General features: G+C 44.4%; 1 protein-coding gene across 7 annotated transcripts in view; it reads left to right on the top strand.

Moving 5' to 3' along the window:
- The first annotated feature begins 13,213 nt into the window (after nucleotides 1-13,213).
- Nucleotides 13,214-15,174, top strand: part of ZFP64 (ZFP64 zinc finger protein) — an 88,025-nt gene continuing 86,064 nt past the window's right edge. For 3 of the 7 annotated variants that reach the window (XM_067708519.1, XM_067708521.1, XM_067708520.1), the window contains exon 1: nucleotides 13,224-13,844. In XM_067708519.1, the coding sequence (XP_067564620.1) occupies nucleotides 13,799-13,844 (46 nt within the window). In that variant the 5' untranslated portion in view covers nucleotides 13,224-13,798. Of the gene's footprint in view, nucleotides 13,845-14,057; nucleotides 14,303-15,174 lie in introns of those variants that run through there. The other 4 variants (XM_067708523.1, XM_067708518.1, XM_067708522.1 and 1 more) reach the window with 4 other exon arrangements.

Genomic DNA, 15,174 nt, shown 5'->3' with positions numbered 1-15,174 from the left:
ATCTTCTTGATCAATTCTGCTCACTTTTCTTTCTCATTTTTAGTCTAGGCCTGGTCAGCCAAGTGTACACACCAAAGTCATCCTTTTCTTTTTTTAACTTGAGCCAAATATGCTAGGACACAAGACTAAAGAGTAATGACACCTTGAAGTGCTGAATAAGTTTTTTGGAAAAAAATGTCACATCCCTGCCAACAAAAAAACAAAGCAGACAATGAAATCTCTGGTAAAAATCAAAAAGGAAGTCAGTTGTGATGTTTCAACCACTGAGTCCTCTTTGCAATGTGGTAAAAGAGATTAAAGTCGGTAACCATCACTGTATAATTTTCTTCTGTCTCTGACACCTCTTGGACATGGCCTCATTAACACCAGCTTTATTTCCTACAACTACAGGAGGTCTCAAGAACCTTTTATGTACTATGGTCAAACAGAAATGCTGACCCAACACTATCTTTGTTTCTCATACTTTTAGTTGAATTTCTGATACATTAATAGGAACTTGGGGATTTGAATGCATTTTGAAAACCACATAAGTGATCCTGATATAATAAAAGCTTACTTTAATTCAGGCTGCAGGCTTCATTTTGAGTTATTATGTTAGTGAGTTTTTCAAGCACTTCTCCACACCAACCTTTTCATCTGAGGCACAGGCACTAAAATTCCCTTTGTGTCCCAAAGCAGAGAGGTTTCCTCTTGCTGCTGTACCAAATTACCACAAACTTAGTGGCTTGAACCAACACAAATGTACTCTCTTACAGTCATGGAGGTCAGAAGTCCAAACTCAGTCTCCCTGGGCTAAATTCAAGGTGTTAGCAGGTCTGGTTCCTTGTGGAGGTGTTAGAACCAGTTCAAAGGAGGATCCAAAGAACAAACACATTCACAGACCAGGGATATTGAATGAATGTGTGAAAAGAGGTGTATTGGTTTCCTAATGCTGCTGTAACACATCACCACAATTAGTGACCTTAAAACACTAAGTGGCTTATTAGCTTACAGTTCTGGAAGCCAGAAGTCCTAGAACCAAGGTGTCGGCAGGGCTGCATTCCTTCTGAAGGCTCAATGGGAGAATCCGTTTCCTGGTCTTTTCCGGCTTCTAGAGGCTGCCTGCTTTCCTGGGCTCATGGCGCCTGTCTCCATCTTCAAATCCAGCAGTGTAGCATCTCCAAATCTCTCTCTTTCTCTGACCTCTTCTTCTATTACCACATCTCCTCCTGCCTCCTTTTTATACAGACCCCTGTGGTTACACGGGACCCACCCAGACAATCCAGGGTCATCTCCCCAACTCAAGATCCTTCATTGAATCATGTCTGCAAAGTCCTTTTTGCCAAGTAAGGTAACCAGTCCATGGTTTTCAGGAATAAGGACTTGAACATCTCGGGAAGGAGAGAGCATTACACTGACTACACAGGAGGAGAGACAGGAAATTTGAAACCAACTTGCCCCTAATACGGTGTCAGAAAAGGAGGGGCGTGTAGAACTCCATCAACACACACACTCCCTCTCTGAACCTCAAGTCTCACCTCCACAGAGCCCAGTTCTAGGGGTTCAGATTATATACCTTTCCAAGGGTAAAGCCTTTCCTTAAATTTTTCATTAATTAATACATTTAAAATTTGTTTTAGCTTACAATACAGATAACTTGATCTTTTTCCTTTCAATGTACAGATCTATATATTTTAACCCATGTATAGATTTGTGTAAGCACCACCACAATCAGGATACAGAACAGTTCCATCACTGTCCAGAAAAGACCCTCATGCTGCCGCTTGGTAGTCACACTTTCCCCCCACCCTTTAAAATCTTAAAATCTTTAAAGTGTGTTCACTTTTCTACCAGTATGAGAGTCATGATTTTAGCTTTTCTGAGAATTCTCTTGCAACACTGAGAATGCAGCGAACAAGTGGTAACTGAATCAGCAGATCCAGGCGAGCCAAATCCTGAGCCGGCAGTGGGAGAGGCCAGAAAGGAGCCCTGGAGATGCTCGGGAATTAGCGGCACCAGATACCTCTGCAAGCTGGAGGTGGAAGTGTGACCCAAAATAGTAAGAGTGCGCGAAAATCTAAGAAAGAGTCAAATCCCCATTCTCCCCTCCCCCATGCCACATGCTGGGCACCCGACGCCCTTCAAACCTGGTTAAATGACTGGGCTTTGTGCTTTTGAGAGGATGAAAGAGAAAGAAGGTCTGTGGACGGGGACTAAACTGAAGATAGAGGGGACGGGGGAAAGGTGACATTCTGATTGCTGAGACCCCGGCCTTCCTCCCCACCCTTTCCAAGACCAGGCAAGAAGGCTGAACTCCTCCAGGCAGGTGAGTGGACAAGAATTCTCTGGAAATTTTGCCCATAAAGAAGAAAACCTAAAGATACTGATATGTGAGTGTAGGGAGGTGGGTGATCGGCAATGACACAGCCCAGCCAGGTCACTCCACAGCGCTGCTCAGGCTGCCTCTTTCTAGAAGACAATTGGACACCCAAGGAGTACGAGACCTTTGAGGAAAACTGAAAGACACAGGCTAAAAGAACCAAACCGCTGAAGGCAGCCCGCACGGAGGAAACCAAAACTCTCTCTCCCTAAAACATTAACATCGTCGATAAGAGAAAATACTGCAGCCACAAAATAAGAATCAGAGTTCTTTTTTTTTAAATTCAGGTAACAAGGAAGAGTTCTGGGAAATTAAAAATATGAGCACAGAAATGAAAAACTAAGTTGAAAGCTTGGATGACACAGTTGAAGAAATATTCCAGAAAGTAGAGCAAAAAGAATAAATAAATAACAAGACGTGGAACTTGGAGAGAAATGATAATTAAGAAAAGGAGAGGACCAGTGCAGGAGTTCCAATGCCGAACACTGGGAGTTCTAGGAAGAGAACAGAGGAAACAGAGGGAATGAAAAAAAAAAAAAATCCAATAAGATTCCCAGAACCAGAGGACATGAGTTATTAGACAGCAGGGATCCATGCAATGGGTGGAAATAGACCCAACCAATAAATATCATCATTAAAATTCAGATTACAAGGGGACAAGGAAAGGTAGAAGCTAGTGGAAAAAAATACGAAGTTTGCATCTAAAAGTACAACAATCAGAATGGCATGAGACATATCATCAACAACACGGTAAACTCAAGGACAGTGGAGCAAGGCCTTCAGATTTCCGAGGGACAATTATATAGTTGATCCTCATTATTAGCGGATTCAGTATTTGGAATTTATCAACTCGTTACAGTTTATTTTTATCACCAAAATCAATACTCGAGAAGCTTTTGGGGTCATTCAAAGACGTGCAGAGCAGCAAAAAAAATTGAATCACATGAAGCGTGCATTTCCAGCTGAGGCCAACCAAGGCAATGCTCTACCTTCTTGTTTCAGATCTCATACCTAAGCAAGTGGCCTCTTCACAGTCTATTTAGGGCCACATTTTGTGTGTGTGCTTTTTGTTAGTGATTTCAGACTGTTTAAAACAGCCCCCAAGCCTAGTGCTGAACTGCTATCTAGTGCTCTAAGTACAAGAAGCCTGCCATGAGCCTTGTGGAGAACATCGGCGTGGTAGGTAAGCTTTGCTCAGGCATGACCGTGAGCTCTGTTGGCAGAGAGTTCAACGCTAATGAATGAACAATATATATTAAATAAGCTGTCTTTCAACAGAAACACACATAAAATAAAGTTATGTATTGATGTGTTGATGAAAATGTCATGACCAGGGACTCAAAGCAACCCAACTCTGTATCTCCTCTAGAAGCAGTGGTTCGGTTTTTGCTGATTTGGTAGTCATGGTGACTGCAGGACACAACTAACTCAAACACCAAGAATCAATTAGAATTATAACCTAGGATGTTTCTTTCGTTTTTGTTTTATAATACAGGTAATGACATTTTTCTGTCAGTGTACAGTTCTATGAATTTTAACACGTGTATAGATTTGGGGGACCACCACCACGATCGGGATGCTGAATATTTCCATCACCCCCAAAATTTCCCTGGTGTGGCCCATTTGTACTCAGAGCTTCCCCTCACCCTTAAACCCTGGCAATGATTGACCTGTTCTCCATCACTCTATCATTTTGTCTTTTACAGAGTGTCATATAAGTGAAATCCTACAGTAAGGAACCTTTTGAGACTGGCTTCCCTCATTCAACCTAATGTTTTGGGATTCAACCAAGGTTTTACAAGTAGCTACCATTTGCTCCTTTTCACTGCTGAGTAATAGTCTACATAGCCTAGAATTTTAAACTCAAATCCATAAAGTGTGAAGATACACAGATCTTAAACTGTACCTTCCTTATACTTTGTCACAGGAATCTACTACACACACACACACACACACACAAAGGAGAAGTTAGGGAATAAACCAAGAGGTGAAGACATAAGGGGATCTGCCATAAGGAAGAAACATAAGAAATCCCCAGGATGATGGTGAAGACAACGTCTTAAGACAATTGCTCTTCAGCTGCTCCAATCCACATTGAAGAAACTTCTTCAGAAGATGAAATCGATAGAAGTTGTAAAGTGTTTGAATACATTGAGAAGAGATTTACACAACTGGTGGTGACTAATTCAGATGAATTAATACACAAAAAAGTAAGCAGACAAGGAGAAAAGTAAAATTATTAACTCTAATGAAAACAAAAAGGTGTGCAGAACAGGAAAAGGAATCAGAATACCCTATGGTGCAACTATGACTACTGAATATTTGTCTAAACATAATTACACTGTAATTCCTTTGGGGCCTGGGAAATAGGGGTGGGGAGATCACTCTCGTTCATAACAAGCCTTGCAGAATTATTTAACTCTTTAAAATACGTGCCTTTATAACATAGATAAAAATTAAAACTAAACTTAAAAATTTAACTTGATGAAATATATTCTTTTTCTATGTAAGGTCTGAGAGAGAGAGAGAGAGAGAAAGCCATTCCTGGTAATACCATCCTTGAAGGGGAAGTCATTAATTCCCTTCTTTGTCTAAAGCCAGTTCAAATTTGGATTTCATTAACAAAAGAAAACTGACAAGTACTAAAGCTATGCACCCTCCACACCAGGAAGCACCAGGTCTTCATTGTGGTCCTCCATTGAGCAGCTGGGACGGTGCAGGATGTGCTGAATGTGGTCCAGAAGATGCTCCACCAGCTGGACGTCCACATCAGCTGCAGAGCTCGCTGCTACGAACAGTGGCCAAGGCGTCCTGGGCTGCTGGAGGAGCTTGTGTTCCAGATGCCCAAGGAACATGGTGCCCAAGCCGACCAGCATGGGGTTGGTTGGGCGTCTGGCCAGGTCTCCTAGCTGGTCCATTTCCAGGTACGTAGTGGTCCCAATCTCTGCCTTTATATAAGTTGGTTACTTCACTGTGTCCTCAGTTGTGCCTGTTTACTGGATGCAGGCTACCAGCAAGTGATTGCTTGAACCACACCTCTGTGCTTTGCTGGTGGTAGTTCATCATTATTGTAAAATATACAGTATTTCACCTTTAAGTCTGATTGGACTTGAAAGCCATTTGCACTATCACAAGAAATTCCAACATTTACCAGTGACAGGAAAGGATATGCTTGCTGTTAGAGCCTTTAAATAAAACGTTAGTATTGGAAATTTCTGAAAGTTTGTTGTAAAAATAGCGTATGTTTTGGGCTTCGCTGGTGGCGCAATAGCTAAGAATCCGCCTACCAATGTAGGGGTTACGGGTCTGAGCCCTGGTCCGGGTAGATACCACATGTGGCGGAGCAACTAAGCCCGTGCACCACAACTACTGAGCCTGTGCTCTAGAGCCCGCAAGCCACAACTACTGAGCCCATGTGTCACAAGTACTGAAGCCCACGTGCCTAGAGCCCATGCTTGACAACAAGAGAAGCCACCGCAATGAGGAGCCTGTTCACCGCAACGAAGAGTAGCCCCCTCTCACTGCAACTAGAGAAAGCCCGCACACAGCAACAAAGATCCAACGCAGCCAAAAATAAATAAATAAATTTATTTAAGAAAACAATAAAACCATAGTGTATGTTTTTATATAGCTTCCTTGTGCTAACAAAGCTTTGCACTGATGGTACCTATCATATATGTAACATGATCGTCATTAAAAAGACCCAAACAGGAATTGCATGGAGCCACTTTAAGCATAAAACATGATACACAAACTTTATGGATGCAAATTCAAGTTTCTCATGTAAAAATCTGATATGTTATAACAAGAAGTTTTGTAAAATTGTAATATTTAATTACTTTCTAAACTTTTCTGTTTGAGTTTTTATATTTTAAGGAAATAACATAAAGAAATATGATTAATTTTCTTTTCCAGCCTCCACATCAATGCCTCAAAAGTCCTGCCATTTTACCCCAGTGTGATAATAATTAAATTATTAGCATTTTAATCATGATTAAATCATGATTAATGTGAAAAAAAATCTTGGAGAGAACTGGCTGAAATCATAAGGACATCTATTATTATTACAATTAATGAAAAGTCAGGAGCTAGGCAGTCTCAGAGTAGGTTCGATGGCTCAGTAATATCAGCAAGAACCCAGGTTCTTTTCAGTTTTGCTCTCCACCTGACTCAGCATCCCGGCTTCCACCCCCAAGCCTGCCACCTGGTGTCCACAAGACGGCTGCTGCAGCTCTAAAACCCAGGTCCACTCGTGACAATCCCCAGAGCAAAGAGGATCAAGTTGGGAATGAGGGAGGAAAGGGCTTTCTTCTCACAGGCCTCTTTCTTTTCAGGAGGAAAATTTTTTCTCAGAAGGTTCCAGGAGATTTCCCCTCCATCTTATTGAGCAGAACTTGGTCACATGTTCCAACGTGTGTGTGGGCGGGTGTGTGTGTGTGTGTGTTTCGACACCAAGTAATTCTCCAACACTAGCTGGGTGTCCTACTCAATTCTACAGCTACATAGTGTCAGATCCCACAGGCTCAGGGCTCAGTCCTGCAAGATGGCCTCCCACTCTACTTCAGAAGCCAGTCACAAGTCCACGTTGTCACCTGTGCTTCTGACAATAGCTATAGATCAGAGGTTCCCAAGAACCCCCTCCTTGAGGTCAATTAATTTGCTAGAGTGACTCACAGAACTCAAAGAAACATTTTACTTACTTGTTACCAGTTTATTACAAAAGGACACAACTCAGGGACAGCCAGATGGAAGAAAGGCATAGGGCAAGTATGTGGGAAGTGGCCCAAAGCTTCCTTGCTCTCCCTGAATGGCCAAGTGTTCACCAACCTGGACGCTATCTGAAGCCTGTTCTTTGGGGTTTTCATGGAGGCTCTGTTACACAGGCAGTGTTGATTAAATCATTGGCCACTGGTGATTAAAGGGGGAGGTGAGACTGAAAGTTCCAACCCTCTAATCACAGGGTTGGTTCCCCTGGCAACCAGCCCCCATACTTAGGTTACTTAGAGACTTTCCAAAAGTCACCTCATTAACATAACAGAAGACACTTTTGGACTTCTCTGGTGGCGCAGTGGTTAAGAATCCACCTGACAATGCAGGGGACACGGGTTAGATCCCTGGTCCAGGAAGATCCCACGTGCCACAGAGCAACTAAGCCCGTGCACCACAACTACTAAGCCTGCACTCTAGAGCCCATGAGCCACAACTACTGAGCCCACGTGCCACAACTAATGAAGCCCGCACACCTAGAGCCCGTGCTCCACAACAAGAGAAGCCACAACGAGAAGCCCGCGCACCGCATGGAAGAGGAGCCCCCGCTCACCGCAACTAGAGAAAGCCCGTGTGCAGCAACGAAGACCCAACGCAGCCAAAAATAAATAAATAAATAAAAATTTAAAAAAAGGCACTTTCATCCACTCTCGTCTCTTAGGAAATTCCAAGGGGTTTTAGGAACTCCATGCCAAGAAAGGTGGAAAACCAAACACATATTTCTCATTATAAATCACAACATCATACATGTCCACTGGTAGACTAATCACTAGTGAAAGGAAATGAGTATTTTCATGTATAGCTTAGAAGGAGGCTGGACACAGCCCGAGACAAAAGCTAGTCCTGACCAATGTAACCAGTCCAGCAGCTCCAGTAAACCCACTGCTGTCCATCTACTGAGAGGATTGACGTTATCTATGCCTTGAGGCATAACTGAGAAAAACTCTATGTAAGATGTTGACAGCCAAAGGCATCCTAACTGAAACAGGCCAACAAGTCAACCAGTGGTTACAAAACACTGTGGCAAGTTCTAGAATATGGCCACACAGAAGGATCTAGGGAGAGGCTCCTCAATCCACCTAGGAGATCCTGAAAGAGGTTCCGTAGAAGGGGACCTTGAGCTCAGATTAAATAAGGAGATACGATCCTGGTAGATAAAGTGAGAAACAGAATTTCAGTTGGGAAACAGAATAGAACGTATATGGTACAGAAACTTGGGTGAGCTTCAGATAATTCAGCATGGTAGGAGTTGCTGGCTTGGTCTGTGTCCCATGACCACCTCTGTGACCTTTGGGCTGGGGGGCTGCGATTAACATTATGTGGAGTAAGGGGAACCTTTCTCAAAGGAAGTCATGGAAAGAAGCAATCCTGTTATCAGAAGTAAGAGAGGGATAGTAGGAAGACCAAACAAAAAAGTCCAATAGAGTTAGCTAAATAATAATACACTGAATTAAAACCTAGGTCTACAGACCTCCTGGGTGATACATCATCTGAGAAAAAGTAGAGAACCTTTTCTGTGCCACAGCTATCCATCCGTCAAAACTTGCCCCACTCCCACTCTAGAAGGTCCACATCTCCTTCAAGGAGACCTCCTTCCACTGACAGCAGCACCCATCTTAGAATGGAGAATGAGAAATTAGTTTCTGTGACTTTGAGCCTTTGTATTTTGGGGACTATTGATTTTTTTTAGCAAGTGTGGTCTAACTAAAATACTTACTGGGACACTGTAATGAAAATCTGGATTATCAATACAATTGTGACATGACTATCCTTCTGAATTGGCTGTGATCTTGGATGGGTCAAAAGCATTTAAAAGTAACGAACATTTCAAGAGTTTTTGGCAACACAAAAAGAATATGATGTTATCACTGTGGGGGGGAAGGTAGTGTGAGAACTCTGTACTGTTTTTGCAACTTCTTGTGAGTCTTAAACTATTCCAAAATAAAAAGATACGAAAAAGTATTCAAAAAGGTAAAAAAAAAATAAATATTTTCAAATTTCCACCAGTAGCTTTGGATTCCCACAAGGGAAGGACCTCAGTTTCCCATTCTGTAAAATGAGAATTACAGCAGTGGTTTTCAAACCATAGGGTCACTGAGGGTGTTTCAAAAGCTCAGCAAATACCTGATTTGAATTTTGTCTTTAACATATTAAAACTATTTGAAAACACACAGGCCAAAGCATTACATGCTGACTTTTAACACATTGGGGACCCCCACAGGTTCACATGAACTGTCACATTAGCTCTTTGACATTCAGACTTTGGAGCAAAGTGTCTTCTCTGCCATCTGTGCATTATATTTGAACCTCTTCTGAATCAATAATTACACATTGTGTAACTACATTGTTCTGTTTTGTTGGAGATAGATAGGTGTTAGGAGTTTGTTTTGTTTTGTTGCTTAAATTCAGAACTGTATCGTAATTAGAGAAATGCAAGTTAAATTTACAACATAGCTTTTTTTTTTTTTTACCCACCAGATTGACAAAGATCAGAAACTTGATAACACTGTGTGAGTTAGGATGTAGGAAAGAGGTGTCCTAACAAGTTATTGATGGGAGTTCTAAGTGCCATTGGAAAGCATCAAAACTTTAAATGCATATACCCATTGACCTAGCAATTCTATTTTAGGGATGTATCCTACAGATATACTCTCTTCTGTACAGGCATAGATACAGATATATATTCATTGCAGCTTTGTCTGTGGTAACCAAAAAACAAATTAAATGTTCATTAACAGGGAATGTTCAAGTAAATTTTAGTATATGTAGATACACAATGGAAACCTGAAATCTTCCTAAAGCAATGAGGCAAATCTAGATCCACTTGTGAGCAATATTTTCCAAAATACATTGTTATGCAAAAAAAATCAGGCCGTAGAGTGTTGTTTGCATTATGGTATTATCTGGAAGAAAAAGAAATGGCTGGATATACATATACCTTTCTGAAGAACACCCCAGCATCTGGTAATAGTGACTATTTCCTGAAAGGAAACTGGGGTGGGGGGGCTGTGAGAGGTTGAAGGGGCGCCCACTTCTCACTGTATACCTTTTTATACTGTTTGAGTGTTTTCATGTTAAGATATTAACTATATAAAAGAGTGAAAAAATCAAGCATGTGCATGCTTGCTCGTATGAAATTAAGTGAATATACTATTAAAACACAGGTGTGCCACCCTCCGTTAGATGCCAGACAAGACTCAAAGCCAGCTGTCATCAAAATAATTGGTTGTGTAATCACCACTTAATGCCCGACAGGTTAGTCTTGATTATATCCTATTACAGTAGGTTTTAGCACTTATTTAACTTTCAAGTGTTTCTTTATTGACCTTCATGTTTATGTGAGGACTGCACGCAGTTGTTAAATATTGTTAGTGAATCCATTTTGGAATATAAAAAATTTTCCCCTGGTCTGCTCCAAGATTTCAGATCAGGTTTCAGTGAAAAGGTCAGGAGGGGCTTGCTAGTGTCATCCACGACGTGCCTCCATGCTACGTGCCTGGAGCCCACGCCCCAAGATTCTATTCCAATGCATCTGGGTGGTGCCTGAGCACCTGGCACTCTCCAGTTAAGAATCACCTGCCACGTCCAGAAAAGCAAGAAGAAAATTATAAGCCCCACAAACCTTAATCCAAACCTTAAACCAGAGCCCAACCAGAAAGAGAAAGCAACTCTGAGGATTTAAGTAAAGTTGATGTCAGGAGTTGATTCACAGGTGATGAAAGAGCTGAAAGGCTAAATGGGAATGGTTAGGCAACCAGAGATTAGTAACGGCTGGAAGTCACTACCCCTGCTCCCCAGGGAGAAGGCTGGGGACCAAAGGAGGAGGACATATTTTCAGACACCAGGAACCAGTCACCTGCCAGAAGCTGAGGCCACAGTGGGCCCTTCTGGGATCCGGGGCCATAGCAGAGACACAGCCACTGCCACCCAGATAGGGAGAGGAGTGGCGGAGAAATACTCTGGTTTCTCCCTTCCATCCATTAGGCAAACCCAACAGGAAGCTAGAAGCCCCAGGAGCCTGGAAATTACAGACAGGGGTCAGCTCCCCTGACATGCAGAGCTGAGCAGGGTGGCAAGGAACGGATCAAAGGGCAACAGACTCAGGGTCAGCTCACCAGCCTCGGTTCAATGTATAGGTGAAACTTTAGGCCAGAATTTTCTGTAGTACTTTTGAGGAAACTGAGTGGAGAGGCTGCTGACACAAGTACTTCTGAAAAGTGCAAAGCTAGCCATTCTTGTTCGCCTTTGTCTAGGAAAATAAAGGAGACTAAAAAGGTATTTGCATACCAGTTACCACACGACTTAAATGGAATCTATAATTTTTCTAGATTCTGTCATTGTACCACACTTTTGTCTGTATGTTTACTGAAAAGGGAAAAATGCTTTTCTGTAATAGTCAGAGGTTTGCTTTAATAGTTATCTTCCAAAGTAACCGTGCTACTAATCACCCATCCCTCCATCCCTTTTTAGATACCAGGCGCTGTTATAGACGCTGGTGTCCAAGGAAGAAAATAAAAGTTTCTGCCTCGAGAACTTAAATTTTAGTCAATTGTGCATGGTTGCCATAGGAAACTAAACTTGTTAAAATGTCTACTGTCAAAAACATTTTGATCACTTGAAATTATAAATGATTTTGTTAAGAGAAGGATATCTTTGCTCACAAAACCAATGACAATTAACCCAGTGACTATGGCCTCATTATTCTTGTTATGATATTACCAGAATTTTTAAAATATTGTGTATTTTCTTAATAATTGAAGAAAGTATCTGGAAATCTCCTGCCAGGAATCATTTAATGAAGGATATAATTCTAACTGACTGACTTTGAAGCCTATGCAAATCTCTATTCTTCTACAGTTTCTGATACTTGCCCTCAAGGATTCTTAACTGAGCTGGTCCTTTATTGGCCTTTTGACTGGAGGAAATTTGTTTAACCTTTAAGAGGCTGTTTCTGCATCTATGAACTAGTATGATAGTGTCTATCTCTGTGTTGTTCTGAGGATTACATGACATAGCACAGGTAATACAGGTAATTCCTTGGTAGAGATTTTTAGTCAAAAGGAATATTTAAACCATGGGGGGGGGGGTAAATCCCTTTTTCTATCAGAAACATGTTGGAAATTTTGTATAAATACATTTTATTTGAATGTAAAAATTCAAATACATGCAGCACAAGGGCAATGATCTAGGAGAACTGATACTCAGTCTTGATATCAAGAAGTATTAAGGAGGAGTGGAGACTGGGGTAAACTGGAGAAGTCAGGCTTCATCCAAAGGAGCGGCTTCTCAGACCTAGCCAAGCGCTACCATGTGATATTCCAAGTCCAGATTGGAGTGCCCACTGAGGCAAAGAGATTGTTATTTTTAATCCCACGTTCATTAGGATTTATTGAATGTAAGGGGCAAGGGAAAACAGGTAATAAACAAGTAAATTGTCATCTATCTCTATAGACAGATATACAGATAGACTGATGGATTGATAGATAGATACAGATAGAGATATTCCAGATATACAATGTTAGGTGTGATAAGTTCTAAGAAGATGAAGCAGACCGGAAGGAAACAGGGAGCCATTGGGTGGTGGAGGAGGGACTGCAGGATTAGAATGGGCTAGCCAAAGAGGGTCTCTCTAAGGATGGGAATTTGAAATCAGGACCTGAAGGGGTTATGGAAGGTGGCAGGTGGATAGAGGGAACAGTAAGCACAGAAGCCTTGAGGCTGGAGAGTGCCTGGGGCTGCCGCCTGAGGGAAGGAGAGAGTAGTAAAGAGAGGAAGTCAGGCAACCGGTCAGATCAGGGAAAGCAGCGTCCACCAATAGCAGGAGCTTCACCTTATAACTTAGAAATGCTCATCCTCGGCCCTCACCCTAGACGCACTGAGTCAGAAACTCTGGGGTGGGCCCAGCAGTCTCCGTCCTAACAAGCTCTCCAGGTGACTGTGATGCATAAAAAAGTTGGCAGACCCCCGAGCAGGGAGCTTACAGCGATTGATCCCAGTTGTTACTCAGGCACGTGATCACGGTCCTCTTTATTTCATTAGCTGGGCAGGGGACCCGCCCAGCGCTCTGCTGATTTGCCGGGCGCTGACGCTCAGCCGGGGTTCACCCCAAGCCCGCGGCGCCCCGCGCACCCACCCAACTGCAGCCCGATTCGGTCTTCTCTGCAAACCACCAGGGCGACCCGGGGGCGACACGGCTGCCCGGCCACAGTGGGGACCAGACGCCCAGGGCTGCAGGTGCAAAGGCGCCAGAGCCGGGGAGGCCAAACGCGCCGGCCCAGACCGCAGGGGTGTGAGCTGGGCGCCGGCTGCCGCAGCCCGGGGTGCGCATCCCTCGCCGCCCGTGGTCGCCCAACCCGCGGAGACGCGTGTGCGCCATCCGGCTCCCGGGGGATTCCGCGGGTGCAGGGCCTAGCGGCCCGGGCATCGGGATTGGACCGCTGCTTCCCCCGGGAGCCGCTGATGCAAAGGCAGGTTGGGGCGGCCGAGCCCGGCCAGCGCCCTCTAGGCAGCGGAAGTGGAGCTTGCTTTACATCCGTCCTCCCCGCCTCGCAGAGTTGGGAGAAGGAAGGCTGGGGGGTGTGGAAAAATAAAAGGAAAAGTCCTTGCACCATGTAGACCCGCGCCCCCCTACCCTGGCACCCCGGCCGGCCGGGGACCTCCCAGTCTGCGGCCATGAACGCGAGCAGCGAGGGCGAGAGCTTCCCGGGCTCGGTGCAAAGTAAGTGCTTTTCCGGGCGCAGCGCGCGCTCCGGGGCCCAGTGCGCGCTCCGGGGCCCGGGCCCAAGCACGTCTGCGACGCAGCTAGCAGGCCCGGGGCCCCGAAATCAGGGTGACGGCCTGGAACCGGCGTCTCGGGGACCGCGGCGGGCGCGCCGTGCGGGAGGCGCCGGAGAGGGCTGGCGGGGGGGGCCCCAAGCCGGCGCGGGGGCGGGGGCGTTCTCCAGCCTCCGGAGATCTCTTGGAAGGGAATCGTGGGGGAGGGCGTGCCGTTCAGACAGTCGTCACCCCCTTGGGGCATTCCCCGCCCCCCGGCGGAGTTTGGAGGTAGATTCGGGGTAACCGCGGCAACGCTGATGGGAAAACTTCTGTCTCGGCGGCCCCAAATTCTGGAAGTCTGGGGCTCGGGGACTTTCACAAGGTCTGCCGGCTTACTGCGAAGCCTTTTCCACATTAAAGGTGGAGATCTGAATGGGGAACGGGGCCGTGGTCGTTTTGAGTTTGGGGTTCATTTTAATTTTCTTGTTGAAGACAGCCTTTTTCAAGTCCATGGTTTCGCCCGGAGCATTGTTTCCCAAAGTGTGGACCAGGGACTGAGCGCAAACCAGCCACCTGGGAGCTCGAGCGATTACTTAAAAAAAGAAAAAAGGACAAAAAAAAAAAAGAAAAGAAAAGCTCTTTGCGCCCCACCCATCAGGTGGCGGGGTGGGCTTGAGGGGAGGAGGGCGGCCTTATCCTGGGCGATTCTGATGCACGTAAAGTTTGAGAACCCCTGGCACCTAGTAAGCGTTTAGCTTGTTTGCTGTTACTGTTTACAAGTTTGGAGACATTGGTTTCCAAACTTGGCTGTGTATTCCATGCATAACTTGTGAAAAGCGCAGATTTCCCGAAACCTCAGCCGGCATTCAGCCCACCACCATTATGACTCAGTATCTCCGAAGTGGGGCTCAGACGTGGCCATATTTAAACAACCCCCCACCCCCGGCCCGCCCCCTTATTCTGATGTGGAGACAGGTTTGGAGAACTTTGCAAAGATAAAGGAATTCTTTTTGTTGGTGATACGCACAAATTGTGCCCGTTGTTTGTTACTGGGTCTCAATTAATACAGATTTTCGGAGGGGATACTTTCAAATTCAAATAGGGCACCTCAGTAATAACCTAACCAGGTGACATGCTGGGGGAGGGGATCCCTGTGCTGGCCTTTTACAAGCACCATCTCATTTAATCCTCATAACCATCATATGAAGCAGAAACTTCTCCCCATTTCTTCCTGGGTATCAGTCCTATTTGATCATTAAGGAATCCTCAGCGATGCAATCACTACATCTCTT

The sequence above is a fragment of the Pseudorca crassidens genome, chromosome 15 (assembly GCF_039906515.1).
Source record: "Pseudorca crassidens isolate mPseCra1 chromosome 15, mPseCra1.hap1, whole genome shotgun sequence".
In the NCBI taxonomy this organism is placed as follows: Eukaryota; Metazoa; Chordata; class Mammalia; order Artiodactyla; family Delphinidae; genus Pseudorca; species Pseudorca crassidens.
This window is presented reverse-complemented; position numbering and strand designations above follow the sequence as displayed.